Raw genomic sequence first — 22664 nt, 5'->3', positions numbered from 1 at the left:
AAAAAAAAAAAAAAAAAAGAAAGAAGGAAAGAAAAAGATTCACAGTAATAACAACACAAAATAGACAACATTAGGGTTTGGCTTGCATAGCAAAGCAAAAAAAGAAACATTAATAAAAAAAAAACGTATTTACAAATAATGCAAGTCCTTCTTCATTTGAATTAGTCATTCCATCGTGATTTTTTTTCGTCATCGCCACCGTGTGTACATCGCGTGACAGAAAAGAGAAGCAGACATTTAACATACTGTTCACTCTTTTGGAGGAGGAGGGTGAGGGACGGAAATAATACAGTGAGACTGGTGCCTGTGTCTGTACATGACATTTACAGCTCTGCTCTTTGTCGCTCACTCTCGCCTTCGATCGCTGTCTTCAATCTCCCCGCCTTCCAAGCGTCGCTCAAACATCGCTCTGTGTCACTCGCAGTGAGAAGAACCTCACGGCGCTTCAGAACACGGCGTCCTGGGACAGTGGGGCGGGGAGCGAGGCTTTCCAAAGACTCTGAAAGACAGGCAGGTAGACACAGCACAGCAAAAATACAGTGAAATATTCTGGGAGGTTTTTTTTTTTTCTTCTTTTTTTCCATCTATGTATCTGCTGTCTATCTTAGCTAAAATCAAGCGAGACAAGGGTGAGGTGAAAAGTGTCTTGACAAACATGTTATTCTGAGCTGTAACACATTATTCTCATCACTTAAAGCTCCAATATGTAAGAAGTACACTACGTTGGCCTCCACATACCATACAGGATGTTGTTAACCTTCATTTGTAGTAAACTACAGTGGGCTGTAAGTCTATTCTACTGTTTCTGTCTTTTATGGAATAACTGGCCTTAGCTATAAAGGAAAATGCCAGTATGTGTTAAGGCTATTTAAGGCTCATTTGTGTTTGTCTTTATTGTTTATTATTAAATTCTTGATCACATGCAAAGTCCACCATCCTACGTTGTTTTTCCATTTAAAAAAAAACAACAGAAAAATCATCTTTAAAGAGCTTTAATTATGTGGATATATTCTGCGTTATACTATGTCAGGTTCACTCACAGTGTTCCCTTCTCTCTGTGCTGTTTGTGGGAGGATGCCCACTATGGGAGGGATCTGCGCCAGGTCTCTTGTGGGAGCCTCTGCTCAGTGTGGCCCTGTTGGACGTCGCCGTGCCGCTCCAGGAAGCCATATGCTGCCGCTCCAGCGTTGACACGGTCACCATGCACTCTTCAGAGGGATCTGAGCCCGCAGCAGCCCACGAGCCGTGCATGTGGGAGCCCACGCTGTGCAGGGACTTCATGGTCGGTGTGTGGGCTGGCAAGTGGGGAGGAAGATGAGACATCATGACACGGGATGTCCTCTAAATGAGGGTTCTATGACAAATAACGGCTGAGAGTGAGTGTGAGAGAGTTGGTCTTACTGTCTGTGTTCGTGTCTCTTCCTCTGGACAGAGTCCCAACCTTGTCTGCCTGAGGTTTGAGGCCGGTCAGTAGTGCCCTCTTGTGGCCAAGGCTGTGCATGCCCTGTGTACCATGGTTCGCCGTGCCAGACGTGTCTGAGCGAATCGGCTGAGGGGGTTTACCTGTGATGCGTGAGGTAGAGAGTCACTGGAGATAAAGATTTGACATGTATACACACACTGAAGTGTGGTGTGGTTATGCAAATCTGTCGCACAGAAATGTATTATTATGTCAAACCTGCATTCAACACAATTAAATATCAAGATTTATCGCAACAAGTCAAGATGAGTCATACCTTGATTCGATCACTTTGTGCAAACAAACAACCATAAATCCTTGAGTCAGGGAATCTAGTCTTTCTGAATGCTTTAATACGCAGACTTTAAAGGGATAGTTCAGGAACCAGCGTGAGAATGCTTCAATGACAAACAGAAAACTGAAGTTTGTAATCCACTCTAAACCAGCAGCTCCTGTGTCTCCGTGTTCTCACACTGAGGACTGTTGTTGAATGTTTGCATTGTAAATATATTTAGTCACACTGACCTCTATGATGCCCTGTGGTTTATTACACATGTAGAAAAGACATATTCTCAATCCCTTAACTTATCAAACAGTAGAGTCTAAAACTGGTACAGTTTTGTCCCTGTGGGAGAAACTTTGAAGTTTTTCCCTTTCAGACAGAACCCTATTTATAAATGCATCAAATCTTAAATGTTGGACATGTGGCTTTTAAGTAGAGCCTCACTAAAATTTATATCTAATGGTGTCAGTGTCAACACAAGGATGTCTTGAAGTAACTTTGAACAGACTGGTTGAAGTGGAGTGTAAATAGTATCCATGATTTACACTACAATATGTGAATAATTAGAGTTTTTAAGGTCATAAAACTCTTTCACTTGAAGCCAACTATACTTTCCAAGTTAACTTTAAATGTTAATCACCATCCCAGCTGGCTAATAGTGGTGAATGGTGTGGTGAATGGTCTTTGTCATACACTGTGTATAGTGGCTATAGGTGGTAGTGCAGCCAGTCAACAGACTGCATAGCATTTTCTGTCTAACAGTCTTCCGACACTATTGGCAGAACAACTGTGCCACAAATTCAGGACGTGATGATATTTTAAATATAAACGATATAATGATATAAAAAAAGACGACACAACTGCAAAAGGCAGTTGAAAAAACAAAACAAATACATTTTTAGGGGACACGGTAAAGTGGCGAAATGATGCAATAGCACAAACTGAAAAAAAAAAAAAGCAAAACAAAATTGAATGCAAAAAGAAAAAAAAAACACACGGAAAGTCCAGGCCTCCTCTAGAGGTGGTGCCAACCCTGGATCTCTGGTGAGAGATCACTTGCCTCCTAGTCTATAGGTGTGTTTCCATTAAGTAGAACACTTCGGTTTCCATTAGGAATAGTACCAAAATAACAAGCTCCAGCGGTTAAATCTTTTAGCACCCTTCCCCTGGGGTACCAGAGTAAATGGTACGGTCGCGCGACAGTCAGCTGATTGGGCGACAGACAAATGTCACTCTATTCTCATACGAAGCTCGACGTCTTTTTGAGGCAAACAGCCACAAACCGAGCAGAAAAGAGTTTCAGTTCGATGTCATCATTCGTTGTTGTCGTCACAGCACACTACACCAAGCAAAGGCAAACCTGAGCCTACTATAATGACGAGACCCATATCACACAGTGGGATTTATAATGATGCTGAATTGAATGAATTCACACAGGAGGCGTCACACGTACGTACCTGGGCCATCAAGGTTATCCATGCTATGACCAGGAATGTATTCAAAGCCACACAAGTTCTTGGACACCACTGCGTATCTTTCCTCCTCCTCGTCATCCTCGTCTTCTGAAAGAAGGGTGGCCCCCAAATCCGAACCCAAGGTGCTGGACATGAAGTCCACTGGAGGAATGGGAGTCTTGGACACATTTGGCGTGCTCTTCATGTGCCTAATTCATTGTTGGGAAACACCGTATATTAACGGCCACAACACTTTTAAATTGGGGTGTTAGAAACGATCTAAAATATTATGCATGGAATCTTTCAGAATGTATAATGACGTGTGTTCAGAAAGGCAGAGATGCAATGTGCAGATACTAAAAATGCCTACAGAGGTTTCACTGATTACTTCCTCGGCAGTGGTGTGTGACGTGCGAACACAATGGTGTTGTAATTGGAGTGGAGAAAGGATATGTGGATGTGCAGGGCTGTCACCAACATGCCTCTTATCTCGTCCACAGCTGTCCTCCATGATGGCTCACATCCCGCCATGGAGGGGATGCATGCATAATTACTAACTCTATTTACTGATGTCAGAACAGCATGTTAGACTAAACCCAGTCATTACCCTCCAACACATGTCGCTGGCGCTGACTTGTCAAGTTTTCCAATGCTCCATCACAGGTGTAATCAATGGAGAGCTGTTTTTATCTCCCGCGAGAAACACGCACGGCAGCATACAGCTGACACACGTGAATACCAGCGTTCCAAGATGCTCAGACATCGGCTATTGATATGTAAAAATCCAAACTACCAACAGAATAAAATGAATACATTTACAGGTATCTCTCCTTCGGCGTGAAACAAAACATAAGTGAAGAAAATTAGGCTGCATACATGCAGAATACAGCTTTGAAATGATGTATCACTTATTCATTGTAACCAGAAAAGAACTTGAAAGATCCTCACCATGACTGCTTGGCCACCTCGTACTGGTAAGCTCTGGTGAGCTCGTCCAAGTGGGCCTGCAGAATGGATTGCATTTCTTCGTGATGGGTGGAGCTGAGAGAGGAGGACGACGGCTGGCTGAAGGGAGACGCTGCCGGAGAAGAACATCTCCCTCTCAGAGGAGGAGTGGGGCCTCTCTCCTCCTCCACCTCATTGTCCAAGGTCTGATGGTGGTAAGTATGAACGGACATGGGTGGTGCCCAGCTGTTGCTGTCATATCTGCTACATGGACAAAATGTCAGAAACAAAATACGTGAAATGTGAAGACTTTATTTCAAATAATTAAGAGGTGGTGTCCATCTGAAAATGAATTTACCCAAACTAGTGGCCATTGCTGGTCTTTGAAACATATCAGGTCAAGTTATTTATACAATAATTATCCCCTCCCCCCTCCACAGTCATGGAAGCCCAGCTTCCCTGGAAGTGATATTTTTGTCACATTTGTCCTATCACCGTCGAGCTCACCGCAGTGAAAAAAAACGTAATCTGTGTCGTCCCCAGTTGTAGCTGAGCTAAGTGGTTTTAATGCGGAGGCTGCTATGGGAATATGAAAATCACGTAAAGTCGATCCATCACCTGTGATAAACAGCTGATTCTGAAAGAACTATTGACGCGTTCTAGCGCACATTTAGGACAGAAATGTAAATACAACACAGCACGTAGTTGACATTGACATTTTAGAGGAAGCTGGGTCGATTTCGCTAAAAACATGGCTGCCAATTGACAAACAAGAAGGGTGATAATAAAATCTATGCGGATACACAATTGAGTCCACAATATCGTACTATGGTCTTTATCTCCTTGAGAGTCAGCATTTTTGGGGCTGGAAACGGAAGTTTATAAATTGTTTACTCTCCTGCACCAAAGTCCACAAAGAAAACTAAATCCAAACAAAATAACACATTTAAACTTAGTGATGGAGGCAGCAGTGGATCAACAACTTTAAGATAAAGCAAATATATTGTGAAGATAAGGTTAAGTGGTTAAAATCAGGCAGCCCTGTCGTCAGCCTGAACTTAAAGTTATTATTATTTTTATTATTACAATAATAAATACGTTATAATAATTATCAGCTCTTTACTCCGTGAGTTAAATGTGTATTATGTTTTGCTGCTGCATAAATGTGACACACAAAATGGCTGCCTCTGTAAAGCAGGGCTCTTCGGTAAACCAAACATTTGTTTAAGTGATTATACATTTCAACAAAGATACTTATGGGTAATATTTCTGCCATGCTAACTGTTGTAGAGTGGGTGTTTAATACAAACATACTTCACATTGCTAGGACTAAAACACACACTCTGGCCACAGGTGCAGGATTTTCTGACCTGTGTGTAGAAAATAGGGCAGAGATTGATGAGATATGAACATGTCTTACCCTCCTCCGTGCTTTTCCTCAGGGTAACAGTCAAGGTCAACCTCTGTACCAGGGAGCGGGTGCATAGGTGGTTGAGGCAGGGGCATGTTAGCCCAACATGTCCCATTTGATTTGGAGGTCTTTGTTCCACCCTTCACCTTCTTTTTCTTCCCAACCTTTGCACCTGGGGGTGGATGAAGAGGGAGCGATGTTTAGCCTTGTCTTCACAACACTAAGAAATCCCTGTGCACTCAACACACAATGTGACTTAAAAGCTATCTCCCATCTTACAAAAGCCTTTTATTCTCACTTTTTAGTGTTTTGACAGCACATTTGGAATATTTTTCTAAATGTTCCACTTTTGAGGTTTTTTTTTTTTTCCCATAGAGCTTCTCTACTTCATCTCTGGAAACACACAGCACAGCCTATTGTGCAAAACCACAAAACTACACAGACACTGACAAAAAATGCCTCCTCGACTTGACAAAAGCGAATGTACATCGAACGAAGAACTTGGGAACACTTAGGGAATTTTCTGCCACTGCTAATCAAATTAGGGCAAAAAGAAATGTGTCATGGTTGTGTGACATTTCTGGGGTAGATGAGCTCCCAGGGTAGGACTGTGATGAAGACAAGACGAGGATTCAAAAACATTAACCTCGGGCATCCATTTTGAGTAAACATGTAAATAAAATGCTCTTTGCTTGTAAAAAAAATTAACTCAGAACACTTCCAACATACAAATACACCATTTAACTGGACCACTCTCCTTGTCCCAGTATATAAGCAATAGCTAGGAATACGTTTTACTGAATGAAGTGTTTCCAACTTTACAACACTTGGTGGCGATATACTGTACATCCTTTCAGCTTGTCAGGATTGAAGCAATTTTCCGGATGACCTTTTAGATCACAGACCAAAACAGCTATAGCTGGTGGGTAGTTGGTGCCATGTCATGCCACATTATCTGCCTTTATCTACCTCTATTATTGGCTTCTTGTATTATCTCTTTCAATGGGCGGGAATTGTGTCAAGTTGAACGTATACGCCATAAACAGTTTATAAAGAAAAGTGGTTGTGATCTTAAGGTTTCCTTCCTGGAGCCAGCAGTGAAAATATACAGAATGAATCACCAAGAATTCAGTTTGAATTGAAGTCTATGGTCAGTAGTCTTTGTAAAGTATATTCCCTTCAGATTTAGAGGATATGAGCGGACAACAGTGTGATTGACGGGTCAAATTGCACGTTATCTGTACATGCTAGTCCAAATTTGTGAAATTGTATTTAATACACTGTCAGTCTGACTAACATGAAACACACACAAAAAAAAGACACATACACAAGAGTACACCTTAACAAACAATGAGGCTCTGTCGTGCTCTCGCTTACATACCACTGCCAGGGTGTCTGTCTGTTAGTGAGTAGCCCAGGTTTGCTATTTCCTGTTGGGCTTGGAGAGAGGCCTTCCAGCGTGGATCTGGTCTGTCCACAGCCAGCTCATGGAAACTGTTGGACTGGAGTATCTGTGTGGTGGCATAGGGGGTGGGCTGAGTGCCTCGCGCTGGACTGCTGTAACCGGCCTTCCCCATGAAGTCAATACTGCTGTAGATGGCACCATCTGACAGCATGGTGCCCGTCTTCTCCACCGCTGCGGACGGTAAAACATCTGAGATTATGGAAGAGGAGAGCGACGATGAGGGGAAGGGATCATGGAGCGATACATTGACGCGGAGTTAACGATCTTTAAGGTCATTAACACTCCCCACTGCTCTGGCACTCTGTATTAGTTAAATACAGGCCTCAAACGGCTTTGATATGAATGAATGTGATTATCTATGGCCATAATGAGCATGCAACACTCTGTTGGAGGCCAGTGAAGAGGGACAATCTAACAGCGCTAACCTTCAGCTCTACTGTCCTGCCCACATGGAGCCCGCAGTTAACCAGGGTCCACGTGAGCTCAGAAAGCATGAAAACATTCACAGTAAATAAATAAATCATACACCTGCATTAACGATGTTATGAAAATGACAAGGGATGAAAAGAATATTTGAGAAACCAAAACACTGTATTTGTGGGATAAGTTAAAAGGCGGGTTAATAAGGTACAGGTAAAATGACTGCAAATTTCAAAATGACATTATACACACACACATCTTGCTACATATTATGAGACAGCTCGGCTGGAAAAGAAAAAGTAGATTAAATAGAGACAAAAAGTGGTTACTATTCATTTCTATGATGAATATGATGCCATTTCTTTTCCTTGGTCTATATGTATCCTGTTTGCACCTCACTTCCAGTTAGTTAGTGTCAATAGTTTTCAAACTTAGCTCGTCGTATTAATATAGCCTTTTTAATTTGGTTTGTGAAATCTTTTGCTATACAAGCTTGATTGAAATCTTTTCACTCAACACCAAACAGCAGCACTTCATCTCTCTTTTCTCTCTCCTTTCTTTCTCGTCACAAATTAAAAACAATAGTGCAACACCTTTAAATGTTAAATGTCCATTTGATTCAAAGCATTGTCGTGTGAGTTCACACACTGCTGATTAAGAGTATCAGTGTTTGTCAGTATAGCGGTGTTTAGACCTTGCGTCGCCTGGCGATATTCCCACACTCTACACAGGAAGTGATTGTGCGAGGCAGTAAAGTGAGATGGCTGCAAACAGGTTTTCTCGGATATATGTTTTCTTGACTCCACCTGACCCTGCACTGCTGCTGTATACACACAAACATCCCCTCAGTCAGGTCTGATAGTATTGCTTCACTGAGCCTGGATGCGGCAGCAACAATCACCAAAAGTTAAACACTGCAGCTTTAAGCCCAAAGATCAGCCTTGTCAAAGCAAATTAGCAAAGTATGGACCTCAAAGGCTCTTTTAATTATGGCGCACATGTGTGTTTGTGTGTGTGCGTGTGCTTATGCTTGATGTGCTTCCCAAAGGATGAACGTCAAAACTGTCCAACTAGGCACCGCTAAAGCGACCCCTCAGCAACCAAGCCTGCGTGTGTGTCTTCTCCGGGGCTCAGACACCAATGACCCATTTGGGGAGTTAGTTAATCAAAATATGCTTGTATATGCAGAAATTATTAACAAACTGTTCAGAGGAGACTGGATATGGATTATTCCTGTGATTTTACTGATTCACTGAGTTAGGGCGTCAAATTCAGTTTTGTAAAAAAATGTTGGTAAAAATGTGTAAATAAATATCATTTTATTTCTTAAACAAATTCTTACCTCCGCGGCCAAAGTTGTTGCCACCCTTTGGACTGTCCAAGCCCCTGGTAGCTGGGAGGCTTGTGGAGGGCCACGAGTCGGCTAACCACGGAAGGCCAGGGTCACCTGCCTTCAACAGCCCAGGGCGGCTGTGAGGGTGTTTATAAGGAGAGGAAAACAAGTGAGGGAGAGAGAAACACAGAGGTGTAACATAGTTAAATACTCGGTCTGCACCATAACTGTTGAGCTCATCAACATCAAAAATGATGAGGAAACTCATTCAGCATATTCTCTCCTATGGCGCAGCAGCAGATGCAGGCTGCAGCAACCCACTACACAGGCAACAATAAACTACACAGAGACATAAAATGGCAAGTCTATAAATCAGAGTGCTGCCTGCCCCTAAACTCCAGCACCCACAACTCTCCCCGGAGGAACAAGGCAGGCCTTAAATACACACTAAATCCACTTTAGAGCCTTAGCACAACAGAAATTTACATTTTAAATTGAGAATCATGGACAGCCTCTGGCAGATCAGCTACACTGGCGCACTGTCGCCATGGCAACAGAGACAGCAAAAGCCCATTAGCTGGTTTAGGGAAAGCTACCGTCTCATTTTGTCTCAGTGAAATACAACAGTCGTGAAAACAGGCTTTGACTTCAAGGTAGAGGAGTTGTGGGCAGTGATTCAAGGAGAAAAAGAAAGCGATTTACAACTGCATTGTATCAACTGCTATAAAATGGCAAAAAAAACACATGCCTTCTGCAGTCGGTTTGCATATATTTACTTAACGTGTGGCTACACAGTGAATTTTTCACTGGTTTGGCAAGTACCGAGGGAATCTGTGACTTGGTTGATGGCTACAAGGTGTTCAAACAATTATGTCCATTATTTACCTTTCTAAAATACACAGGCATGACCATACAGAATCAGTTATCTTAGCTTTGGTTATTTATCTCAGATTCAGTCACTTATATAGGCTGGTCCTTGAAACACTCATCAACAACCTTATTTGTTGTTCTTATGTTTGTTATTTTTCCATATTTTGTTTAAGAACTTGTGTATTTTGCTTTGTGTGTTGTCTTTGTCGTAATAATGCTTTGGTTGGATGAATTTTGGGGATGGTTTGTAAGCTAGGTGAAAATGCATCCCTCCTTAAGAAGAGGAAATGAAGAACGGAAAGAAGCGCAGACTCCTGCTGTGAGGCTGCAGTACCACTGATTGAGAAAGAGGGAGGCAGAGAGCAGGACTTCAGCCAGAACAGTTTGTGTACAGTATGTTGTTAAACTGCCACCGAAATGGTTTGTTGAACAGGAAGTTTGATAACAGCACATTTACATTTATATTCTGTACAAACACTAAAGACATTGGTCCCCACTGCACTTGCACCCAGCGTCCAATTTTTGTTTTGTAGACTTTTCAATCATTCGAATTTGGAAGTCAGAAGATATACTTTTTACACTCGACAGGGACTTAAAGTGTTACCAGATGAAGTTGCTCTGGCTCGGGACTTATCTGCTTGCTTAGGTACAGGAAAGAGGAAGCAGGGAGGAATGCCTCCTTTCGGTTTCCCCACATTCTCTGTAGTCTGCTTTAAGTGTGGGCATTTTGAGCAGGCTTTCATGAGGTCCACCGTCACACTGGAGCCGTGGTGGGTTTCTGTATGCAGAGCTCTTTAAAAAGCACATCCATCACCCCCCATAACCCCTCCCTCCCACGACCTCCCACACCTCAAATGAACTGAAGTGGAGCCAGTGAACGAAACAGCAGCCACCTGCTTTAATTGGTAGCGCTCACTTCAAAGGAGTGATTAATGATTTCATCGAGTGGATATCACACAGCCGTCTGAGTAAGCTGGGAGTACACAGTGCAAATCAAAATGACCGTGTCAAGAAATCTTCATTTCAGTTATTACAGTGGGTTGTTGCCACTTAAGAGGCAGGGTGAGGGTTGTAATGTGGCACTAAAATGTCAGTCGCGAAGCTCGAGCTATTTCTCAGGGCCGGCTCGGTGATTAGCACTGCTGCCTCAACGCAGGAGAGGCTCCAGATCCTACCTGGGCTCGTTCTCTGTATGGCGTTTCATTCATTTATTCATGCATTCACTCAGCCGACACAGGGTGAAAGGTGGGGGGGGTCACACTCTGCACAGGGCAACCATTCACTTTCACACTCACACCTACCGTCAATTTAGAGTGTCCACTAACCTCTGCATGTTTTTGGACTGTGGGAGGAAACTGAGAAAACATACTAACACACACATGGGGAGAACATCACACACAGAAAGACCTAAATCAGGATGTAAGCTGCTTCTTGCTGTGTGGCTGAGGAGTTTCATGTTTCATGTTCTATATTCGTGTGGTTTTCTTCTTGCCAGGTTTAAACATGTGTAGTTTACATGGGTTAATACGTTTAACAAGTAGTCTGCCTTGTACAATTATAAAAAAAAAAAACACTTTTAATATCAATCAAATACTTCGATGGCGTGCTTTTATTTTGAATTGGGTACATCGCCTGTTGCGGTTGAGACAAATTTGACAAATATAGATGTTGAAACCGTGGTAAAGGATGGTTTTCACTGTCTGTTTTGGCCTGCGGCTTGCGGTAAAAAATAGGTGTGACTTCTATTTCCAAAAAAAGAGCCACGCAGGCAGTGAGAACGCTTGTGTTGAACATGTGTTCCAGACATTCTGCGATGAAGATGTGTCAAACTGGCTTTATTCCATGTTCAGCCTGCCCGGAAAAATAAAAGTAATCTTAATTTGAAACACATTGGGAGACAGAGTAGGGTATGTGACCCGGTCTGACCGAGGGCCTTTCCGTATGGAGTTTACATGTTCTCACCGCGTGTGCGTCTGGTTTCCTCCCAGAGTCCAAAGACACCCACAGCTTAACTGGACACTCTAAATTGACTGTAGGAGTGAATGGTTGTTTCAATTCAATTCAATGTTATTTGTATAGCGCCAAATCACAACATACATTCTCTCAAGGCGCTGTATATAGACAACATTATAGAGAGCAGAGAAACCCAACAGTTCACACAAGGAGCAAGCATCAGTGGAGAGAGAGAAAAAAAAAAAATCCCTTTCAACAGGAAGAAATCTCTGACAGAGCCAGACTCAAAGATGTGCGGCCATCTGCCTCGGCCAGTTATCTCCGTGTGATGCGTAACCCTGTGATGGACTAGTGACCTGTCCAGGCTGCATACCTCGCCTTTCGCCCTGCGTCAGCTGGGATTTGGAAGTGGACTGAAGTGTGACTTTCAACTGGATTTCCACACATGGGTCTCAGACGGATGCTTCAATAGGATTTAGAGTTGTCTTTTGTGTCACACTTCACTTTTCGCCACTTTTGCTCAGTTTTTGTTGCATTTTTCCTGCATCTGTGTTATTAAGCTGGTAACCTACGTCATTAACAAAGCAACCTATGCCAATTTGATTGCTTGCAGTTTACGGTGCAGACAGTCTGCCTGAAAAGATGCGATTTGAGACTAAAACAATAGATTTGCATACAGTGTGAATGTGATAGTAAATGGTTGTTTATCTCTGTACATCGGTCCATTGTCAGCTGGGCTTGGCACTTCTCCCCCCATGACCCACAAAAGATAATCTGTACAGATAATGGACGGATGGATTTAAATTCTCACCTTCCGTTTCTGATCAGGCCTCTGTCTCTTTGAAAGGTGACTTGTTGGGAAAACAGAGGACAGAAGAAAACAGTTCAATTGTGAGTATTTGTGCGTGATCATCTAAAATATAATCCAAAAGTTAAAGCCATACCTGCGCGGGTGAAGGTGAAGGACTGAACTGCAGAGGAAAAAGACAGGAGAAAGAGTGAAAAATGTGTAATATTGATCCGTTGTCGAAATGTTGCTTGTTTGTTTCGTTTGTCTTGTGTCAGCGCTGCTCCGATTTTGAGAAACCGGAGGAGGTAATCCATCAAACCACTGCATTCCAGCTTTTTTTTTGGAAATTACACTGATTGTCCTGAGGGTTTAAAGGTGAAATGAAGGCGATACGTTTGACCCAGTTCTCCCCGGAGGCATCTTAATCATCATTTTATATATTGCTTTTCGACATAAAGATAATAATGTGGAGTGTTGGGAGAGACAATGTTGCATTAAAAACATTTTGAAATGGAAATTGGACTGTTTGGGAATTAAAGTCGTCACTTTGTGTTTGAGGGAAAGGGATCAGACGAGCAGCACTCAGTCACCTTAAATCCCCACGGAATTAGGGAATCGCAGCTCTCGACAATGGGAGCTGCAATACGCATTACGATAATGAACACTCTGCTGTGTGTGTGACTCGTGGGCGGGGGGGGGTGAAGGAATATTTCAGACCTAAACCTGGACACAGCTCATGTTAATGTGCAAACAGCAGCAGCTATGGACTGATAATGGAGAGGATTTGTTAAATGACTTATCTGGTGTGAATGTATTAGTGTGTCGGGAGTGAGATGGTGATGGAACTCGGCACAGCGGATGCACATCAGTGCACAGTGAATTAAAATAAATGGAGCCCATTTCCGTCTGTGTTCAGTCTCCTCCATTTCAGCCCAGATGGAGTCACACGTCAGCCTTCACGGAGGAACAAGTGAACGACGGCAAGAGACTGTGTTGGATGCAGAGTGTCGTAAATGGATTCTCTTTTAACCTGCATAGTTGCTGAGTCCCTTCCTCTTCTTCCTCCTCCAGTACAACCAGGCACTGAAGCCCATGAGGACGATCCAGCAGGCTCCTCCCAAACCGGCGATGAAGGCCGGTTGCTTCACCACATCTGAGATGCTGCTGTTGCCCTCGGATCCCGTCATCACATCCCTGAGCTCTGCACCTGCACCAAAGACACACGCCTGAATGGTTATATTTGATTTTGGGTATATTTTATTGGTGTTTCAGTTAATTGCTCTGCACAAAGATAATTCACAGGCTACACACAGGCCTGTCACCTGTCAAACCCAATTTAAATTGGGCGTGGCCAATTTTTAGTAATTTATGTGTATCGTCGCTTTCAAAACAAATCCCTAGAATAATACGGCCTTTTTATATTGTATTTTAAGAAACCCCAAGCCTTGTTTTACAGCGGGCGCCATTTCGTGCTGCCCCTGTTTCTACAGAAGCCCAAATGGACAAACCCCACAGATCTCACAGATCTCTTTTGAATAGGCAGCGTAAAACACAAACAGAGCAGAATTAAACTTCCCTTGGTACGCAAAGGCCACACCCTGACCGTTCAAATCCTTATAATCACAGTGAATTCTTTTTACTTCACAGTTACAAAATAAGAGGGAATGAAATTTGCAAAGGAAGCAAAATATATGTGTTTTAATACACGAAAAAAAAAACTGCAACAACAACAAAACCAGTGTGGTGTATCATGCATCGCGCAGGAGCAGTAACAGCCAAAGCAGGGGACTATGAATAAACTATAAAAAATAACACACGCACACACACACACACACACAGAGAGAGAGAAATAAAAACTGCATCAGTGCATCCAATATGTCGGCAGAGTTAATCAATTCAGCTGTGCACTTATCAAGTTGAGCTGCAAGACACGAGATTGACAGAGCAGCTCTGACAGAGTTTGATTTTCTGCTGCGGCTACTGTGCTGTGAAATTACATTCACAGTCTCCAGCAGGAAACACCCACCCCCACACCGCACACCCACCCCAACCCCATATCATTAAGCTTCAGTCCACATGCTTGTGTTTCCCTTTTTCTTTGCGCGTTAATGCTGTTATTTATATATCAGTCAAAAGTCACCGATGAGGAGCATCTGGCCCGGGCTCACATATCGATTCTGGGCTTATATGCTCCCGCCATCCTTTAGCCGTTTGATAAAATGTGATAGGCTGATAAGCTCCCGCAAAAAAAAAAAAACAAAAAAAAAACACTGTCTACTTTGTTAGCAGCAGCTGCACACATATTGAGGAGGATTATTGATATGGCTAACAGTACTTGGCACTGTGTTACCACACTGCTACACTTAATGAACTGTTATTGATTTCTGCGTGGACGTCGACGTTGTAAAGTGCAATCTTCTTTCTTCCAAGTGCTATAAATTGATAAATCAGTTTTCCACGCCCCCACAGTGAGTGATGGAGTTCCACATTATGAAGTCCTTTCATTTGACTCCAGGTTTGTGTGTGTGTGTGTGTGCGCGATGTGAGTGGATTACCCAAGATGATGAGCTGGGGTTTGCTCTTGACCCCCACTCCTGCACTTGTGCCGGCAGCCACCTCCACACGGTACTGCACTCCACTCTGCAGACCCCCGACAACCACTGAACGGATGGTTGCGTCCACAGACTTATTGACATGAAAGCGTGTTTCGTTGGCCAAACACCAGATCTGACAAAGATAAACACAGCAGACAGGTTTCAGCTGGGGGTGGTGCAGCACATCGCTGAAATACTCAGTTTGATACAGTGTAGGGGCTTGTGCAGCGATATGTCAGTGTTTTCAGGCTATGTCGCGATATATGACAACACGCCTCGATAAAAAGCTGTACCCTGTACCGTTCATTTATCGTAAATATCATATTCAACTCATTTAATTCAACCATGAAAAGACAAAATGTGCCACGTCATGATAATATTCAAAATACAAGATGATATTCTGACTTATGTGAAGATATTAATGTATGTTACAGCACAGAGTGTGTCAGACATACCTTGTACTCCTGGATGATGCCGTTCTGCTGGTCAGAGGGAGGAGGGTCCCATGACACACTGATGGACGTGCTGTTATGGCTCCCGACAGTCAACACTGTGACTTGCTGCGGAGGTGCACTGGGTGCTGAGGGGTGAAAAGGAAATACATAAGAAAAATGAAGACCAAAATGACTTCTTTTTTATTACATTTAATAAATTCACTCAACCTGGATTGAGGAATCTATAGTTTAAATATAAATGTCTGTTACATCCCTATGTGTGTGGGTTTTCTCCCACAGTCCAAAAACATGCTGTGACTGTGAATGTGAGAGTGATGTTTGCCTCTGTGTGTCGGTCCTGTGATGGACCGGTGACCACCTTTCGTCCCGTGTCAGCTGGGATTGGCACCAGTGGCCTTGCGACCCTCATGTGGAGGATAAATAAAAATAAAAATAAAAATAAAAATAAAAATAAAAATAAAAATAAAAATAAAAATATAGACAATGACTGTCTGTTACATTCAAAATATGCAGAATAAAAATAAAAATAAAAATAAAAATAAAAATAAAAATAAAAATAAAAATAAAAATAAACAATGACTGTCTGTTACATTCAAAATATGCAGAATAAAAATAAAAATAAAAATAAAAATAAAAATAAAAATAAAAATAAAAATAAAAATAAAAATATAGACAATGACTCTCTGTTACATTCAAAATATGCAGATGAAGCCTGTCAGCTCCACACGACCCTCCCTGTGTTTCTCAGTTTCTTGTGTCGCCGGGTGACATTCACACACGGCACACAGGAAGTGATTTGTTTTACATCAACACGCCTAAAACTAAACTCCCGAATGTAAATATATAGCAATTTGCCCAGAAACCTATTGGACAATATCAGCCATCAGTCACAGTGGTGTCCACCCATATGTGCCGTATATGTTCCTCTTAATCGGAATCAGGAGTGGTGTATTATCTTGTGCACATGTATAAGACATAGAAACAATGACAACACAAACTCAACAAATAAATCACACAATTCTACAAAAGAGTGCAATGATGGAAACACACTTTACAAAAGGAGACTTCAAACTAATAATTAAGACCTTTAACTCTTTAGGAAAAGGTTTTACTGTTGTAAAACTAATGAGAAGTAGAAGCTCATAGTTCTTTGTGCAACCAGTGGAGGCGCCCCCTCATGGCTATTCAACATATTTTTACTTCTGTGCTGGCTTCCTCCGGCAAACTGGAAGACAATAAGCAAATTCATAGTCCGAAACACAGATTTGTAACTCGGAAACTCCAAAGCTAGGATTCCAAGATGGCTGCCAGTCAATCGGTCGTACAAATAGTACTGTGTGTGCCAAATACTGCGTAGAGCAGGGGTCTCAAACTCAAATGAGGGTGGGCAATACAAACTTTTACACATGATATCGCAATGACAGATATTTCACAATAAAAAATATTTTAATATTCATATTATTATGTTATATTATGTAATATTAGTGTTGATATGAAATGATATAGCTATGGAGTTCACAATAACAATGTATTTATGATGCAAAATTGATCTATTACTAAAAAAAAAAAAACATACAAAAATAAATAGATTGGAGGGCTGCATGTGGCCCGCAGGCCGTGGGTTTGAGACCTCTGGTGCAGAGGTTGATATCGACTGGTATTGCTAGCAATGGCTACGACTGTGTTGATGGAACGCGATGAACTCGGACGTGACGTCACGCCCCAACTCCGAGTTTTGATGCAAATGTAAGACAGAATATTTATTTACGGTCTGTGGTCGAGACAGACAGAGGCAGCTGCGACTGTGAGCTAGTGAAGCGAGGCGGCTGTAAAGAGGTCGGAGTATGACACAGAGAAGCCCTCGTGAAGCGCTTCAGCAGTGAATTCTACCGTTCAAAAGTCATGGTTGTCCGTGAACGCTTTGTGTCCATGCCCGCCCCTGCGCTGCTGCTGTACACGCATTAAATCTCCCTCATTCAGGTCAGAGAGTATTGCAGGACAGAGACCGTGATACAAATAATGATAGTGATTTTGTTCACAAAGGCCAAACCGAGGGAGAATAATAACATCAACAACAACAATAAAAATCACTAAAAGCACACTGCAGCTTTAAAACAGGTGTACACTTTAGGCAGCCATGTTTTAACTTCGATCTGTGCACGAGGCAAAATAATATTATGAGTAAAAAAATCACCGAAAGTTCTGCACTGCAGCTTTAAGAGGGGAAGATGAACTTTTTTTTATATGTCAAAGTAGGATTTGTCTCATCCAGTCAAACCACACTTCATATTCATACACCAAGCCAAACGCGACAAGGTATTTTGTAAGCCACAGATGGTTACCAGGGCATTCCCAGTATTACTTTATATATATATCTATATATAGATATATATATATAAATATATAAATGTCTTTGTCCTGTAATGAGGGCTTTGACATGCGGAGCTACATCTCACGGTGCCAAATTCAAACTCTGTGCTTTCATTTTTTTGTAAAAACATACCAAACAGGCCAGATAACCTGTGCGGACAGATTGGAGATTTAAAGAGACTACAGGCAGCAGAAGCCCAAACACCACTTCACAACATCCAACAGAGCAAATCACTATCTCCCGTCGATCGGGCTGCAAAAGTGCTCTGGGCACATCGTTTCTTATGATTCCCATTAAAACCATCATTACGCTCGGACACAGTGAATAAAATAAGCACTCGGAAACCAATTAAGGAGCTGCAAAAATAATAATGCTGTCTGCAGTGGGTCAATGTCAGCAGAGCTGTGTATGCAGGCGGAATGCAGAGGCGCCCGAGCAGGTGGACAGTTAGTTGTCGTGTCCGCCGTCTGCGCGGACGCTGAGGAACATAGATCGCGTGACATTAATTGTCCAGATGGGCTCGGTTCTGGAAATGGCTGCGGAGAAACATGCACAGTCCTGCTCACAGAGGCAACAGCAAGCCATGCACACACAGCGTGTACATTTGCATTTTTATTTTTATTTTATTTTACACACATAAATACAAGTTGGGTAGAAATCTACAGGGAAAACCACACCCAGAAGAATACATACAGCATTTGCATTGTATTAATTTTAGATTTAACACAAATTTGTGTTCTATAGAGAACATAATACCCGAGCCAGTTAAAAACATTTCAATGAAAGCCATGTCCATACAGCTTTAAGAGCAAGATAAGATGACTGATAACAAAATCCATATTTATGATAATGTAGAATATTAGTCTTAGTCAAGTGCCAGGATGCCTTTATACACACACATTTCCTAACTTTTTCAAAAACAAGGCAAGGATTTGATCTAATGAGGCCTGGTCATATAAGAAAAACACTTGAAACATGTGGCATGTGGACAGCTCCTGGCTCAGTCAACTCAGTTTTTTTCTTTTGAGTTGAGAAGATGAAACAAATCCACCCCAGTGAATTAAGTTGGGCTTCAAAGAGAGCCCATAAGCAGACACTGCATGTCTGCAAAATATTTGACAGCGCGGGAGTACAAAGGAATTTCACAAGCCCAAACGAGAGGCGGTTTATTTTTATTCCATTTAATAAATTCACCCAACCTGGTTTCGAGGAATCTATATTGAGCCATGCTGACTCGACATCAACTTTCTGAAGAAATCACTGTTAAACCAAGTGTCACAGATGTACTGATGAGTCTTGGCTGTGTCTAGCCCAATATAAATGAAAGACAATATCACATAATTGATATTTATGCTACATTCAGTATGGCACAGACACAATGAACTGAAATCAATTTGAAAAATGCTCTTATGTTTGTAGTATAAACAGAGGTCAACTGCAATAGAGCAAAGACAATGTATATAAATCCTGGGCGAAATTATTAAGACTCAAACATGGTTTTGTCTACTGTATAAAGACAATATTGTTCAATATTGAAGGACAATTTAAATCTGGTGAGAGGGAATATCTCATATATATATATATATATATATATACATATATATATATATATACACTGTATATATATATATATATTCAGGATGTAACATTTGACAAGACACAACCACAACATGTAAAGTGTAAAACTGAAAACTGAGGCATTCATCATTCCCGCTAACTCCCCACACCAAAGTTCATAGTTCACAGAAGTTATTAATCCATTGCGGCCTCCATCAGTGAATTCAAAAGTTTTATTTTACTTTTATTCTGAGACTTTGGTGTTTGAAATCCTTTGTTGGGATATAGTGAAGTGATAAAAAAAACGTAACAGACCAGAAAAATGCTCTTTTTGGTGTGTAAGTAGTTTACAAATTCAGTTTCCTTCATGTCAGTGCCTCATTCAGCTGCTCAAAACAAGTTCTCGCAAAGTCAAGTCAACTTGCAGGAGTGCTCCATCCTAACGAATATAATAGCAGCTATTACGTAGTGCCTTTGACGATGTTTTGAACGAATAACAATACAAGTGAACGGGCAGTAAATTGAGGGAGCGGACTTGCAGAAATCAATGTAACAACACGCGCGCTGCCTTTTTTTCACACGACAATCACGACAGAGAGGATGTTTTGTCCTGAGTGCACTCCAGTTTCTAAAAGATCACTGCTGCTGTTGCTGTTGGCCCAGCAGACGTGATGGAGCTCGCCCAGCCAGTCAAAAGCGTACGTTACGAGAAGCCAGAGAGCCTCACGTGCAGGTCTGCGATTTCCATTATGTATGAAGAACATTTCCCGACGATGATGAATAATGGCTGCACCACCGGTAATGACTCGGGACAACGAAACAACAACTGTTTAACAAAGGCAGGGGAAGGTCAAAGAGGTTTTACTGTGACTAATACTGATTGTAAGACTGATGAACGCAGCAGATAAGAGAGTCATTTAAAGCAATTAATGCATCAAACGTCTGAGGAGATGTTTCATTTTTTTTTTTCCATAATCACAGCTATGCAATTAAACAAAAGGCACTTAAGCTGCCTAATATCCTGGAATACAGGATATAAATAGATTAACACAGCCTGTTATGCAAATGGTCGGGACAATTAAGCTAATCAATGCATGAATTAGCAAACATTTCTATGTCAACATAACTGTCAGGTACATGTGTTGATTTTCTCGTAGAAATGTGGAGCGCTTTTATCTTTGCGCCGAAGTGCATTCAAAACCTTTGTCAAACGAGTCAAAAGGAGTCTATCAGCTCCAAACGGCTCTCTCTGTGTTTCTCCGTGTAAGTGGTGTAAGATCTCCTGTCCTGTCCTGTCCTGTCCTGTCCTGTCCTGTCCTGCCTGGGGACATTACCTCACTGCACACAGGAAGTGATTTGTCTTATGTCAAGACAGACAGAAGGAACGGCAACGTTGTGCCAGGAGTTAAAACGAGATGGACTGTAACACAGAAGGTTGCACAGAATGTAGCTTCACATGGCACCAACGGGCCACCAGCTGAAGTTGTGTAGACTTTACCCTCGCGTTTGTTTACTGGGACAAGGACATGTTTAAACATGCATGGAAACATACTGTACATCATGTTCATTTTCTATAGTTGGAACGTGAAGCTCTTAATCACCCTCGGAGACCTTTTTCCTGCATGTTCTCATAATATCAGTGTGTCCTCATCTGAACAGTAACACCCACCTGGAAACACAACATTTTCGTGTGATTTGCCATCAGAAGTGGGTGAAAGCGCGAGTCTGCTGTGGATGGCAGTGGCGATGATGTGACAGAGCCTCACAGCCTATGGCCACAAACTCAATGAAGGCTTCTAAGTACCATTAATCTCAACGCAATACTTTGGACTGAATGCGTCAGCTACTCTGACCCCTATAGGCCCCTTTTGCGTTTCACAAAAGCAGTGGCATATTTCCCAATTTATATGATTGTTTTTCCTCATAATTCTGCAGAACAGCATATTTTCCGGACACCTAATATCAGCGTATCAAGACAGTTCTTCCCCTTCTCCCACGATGCCTTATTTCCAGGACCCCAGGTAACTAGAGCATGTGCCCCAGTCTGCAAAGTGGCCCTGTGTGGTATTTTTAATTGGACTCCAGTGAGCTGAGTTTCTCTGTCTCAACCAATTGCATCTGCCACTCAAAAGCCAACCATGTTCTCTCACTGGCGAGAAAGTGCAGCGCTGCGATCCTCTCATCATCAGACACAGATGCTGCTTTCTTGCGAGTTCTCTTTTACTTAAACGCCCTCATTATAACAACATCTCAATAACAGCCATGTTTCAGACACTCAAACTCATGCAGCGAGGGAATAACATGAAAACATCCCCCGCTAACCATCCAGCACTTAAGCATTTTGTCACTTAAGTTCATCCGAAAACAAACAAACCCACTCACTGTGGTTCTTATCACATGAAAGTGGACGGAGCTGATGCGGGATCTGTTGCTATGAGAACGCATGAGCCGTTGTCATGTGGGGCACATCTAGGACATTTGGGTATTTCAACAAAAAGGCAAGCAAGTAGACCTGTATTTAAAGGTCAAGAAGATATTATCATGAGTGATTTATTAGCCAACACAGATGGAGCGTCCTAAGATCTCTTTAGGTAAAATGATATACTATCAGCGGATAACATTACTGCTCTCTGGCCTGAGTTCCTCTCATCAGATTATCTTAAGAATGTGTTTGCAGCTTGAGAGCCTCTTCTGACTGGAAAATGAGGTTACACTCACTCACTCACTCACTCACTCTCCTGTACCAAAATCAGCATTTTTGCATGATGTCTCACAGGAGTTGTTGATCCACTGCTGCCTCATCACTAAGTTTACCCCAAGTGACACAAACACAAACTGAGGCAGCGGCTCCCGTGTACCTTTGAGCTAAAAAAACCCTGGTTTTCTCTATGGACTTTGGTGCGGGAGAGTGAGTGGTTTAAAAACTTCCGTCTCTTGCCGGAAAATGCTGTCAAATGGTGAGAAAGGGATGTGTAAATAAACAGTATTCCTCAGATATTGTAGATATAAAAGGGTGTCGATTTTAAGACGTGAATCTTTAGTGAAGTGCAGCATGTCTGTTTTCCCTTTGTCCCCAGGGACAGCCATGTTTTCAATGCGAGCGAGCGCTTGTGTCTCAAGCAAGCTCCTGTAGCTGAGGGCACACAGTCAGCATTGACTATGTATCAGTACCTTATACAGCCACAACATGAATAAACCTGAATTGTCATTTTATCTATAGGTGAATCAGTCGCTGAGGAAATGAGCTGCACTAAAGGAAGACAATGTAGACACCAAGAAAGCTCATTGTGGGAGCTGAGGGAAG

The 22664-nt window shown here is 42.1% G+C and overlaps 1 protein-coding gene across 5 annotated transcripts in view; it reads right to left on the bottom strand.

Annotated features, from left to right (window-relative positions):
- Positions 1–10: 10 nt before the first annotated feature.
- Positions 11–22664, bottom strand: part of LOC122779598 (roundabout homolog 2-like) — a 100930-nt gene continuing 78276 nt past the window's right edge. For 2 of the 5 annotated variants that reach the window (XM_044042094.1, XM_044042096.1), the window contains 13 exons: positions 15433–15557; positions 14939–15110; positions 13414–13590; positions 12538–12564; positions 12405–12444; positions 8780–8907; positions 6934–7206; positions 5562–5724; positions 4145–4405; positions 3200–3405; positions 1402–1563; positions 1041–1295; positions 11–499 (listed from right to left, as the gene is read on the bottom strand). In XM_044042094.1, coding sequence (XP_043898029.1) covers positions 498–499; positions 1041–1295; positions 1402–1563; positions 3200–3405; positions 4145–4405; positions 5562–5724; positions 6934–7206; positions 8780–8907; positions 12405–12444; positions 12538–12564; positions 13414–13590; positions 14939–15110; positions 15433–15557 — 1991 coding nt within the window. In that variant the 3' untranslated portion in view covers positions 11–497. The remainder of the gene's footprint in view (positions 500–1040; positions 1296–1401; positions 1564–3199; positions 3406–4144; positions 4406–5561; positions 5725–6933; positions 7207–8779; positions 8908–12404; positions 12445–12537; positions 12565–13413; positions 13591–14938; positions 15111–15432; positions 15558–22664) is intronic. The other 3 variants (XM_044042095.1, XM_044042098.1, XM_044042097.1) reach the window with 2 other exon arrangements.

This window comes from Solea senegalensis, linkage group LG13 (assembly GCF_019176455.1).
Source record: "Solea senegalensis isolate Sse05_10M linkage group LG13, IFAPA_SoseM_1, whole genome shotgun sequence".
Lineage (NCBI taxonomy): Eukaryota > Metazoa > Chordata > Actinopteri > Pleuronectiformes > Soleidae > Solea > Solea senegalensis.
The sequence above is the reverse complement of the archived record's forward strand: the minus strand, read 5'-3'. Positions and strand labels throughout refer to the sequence as shown.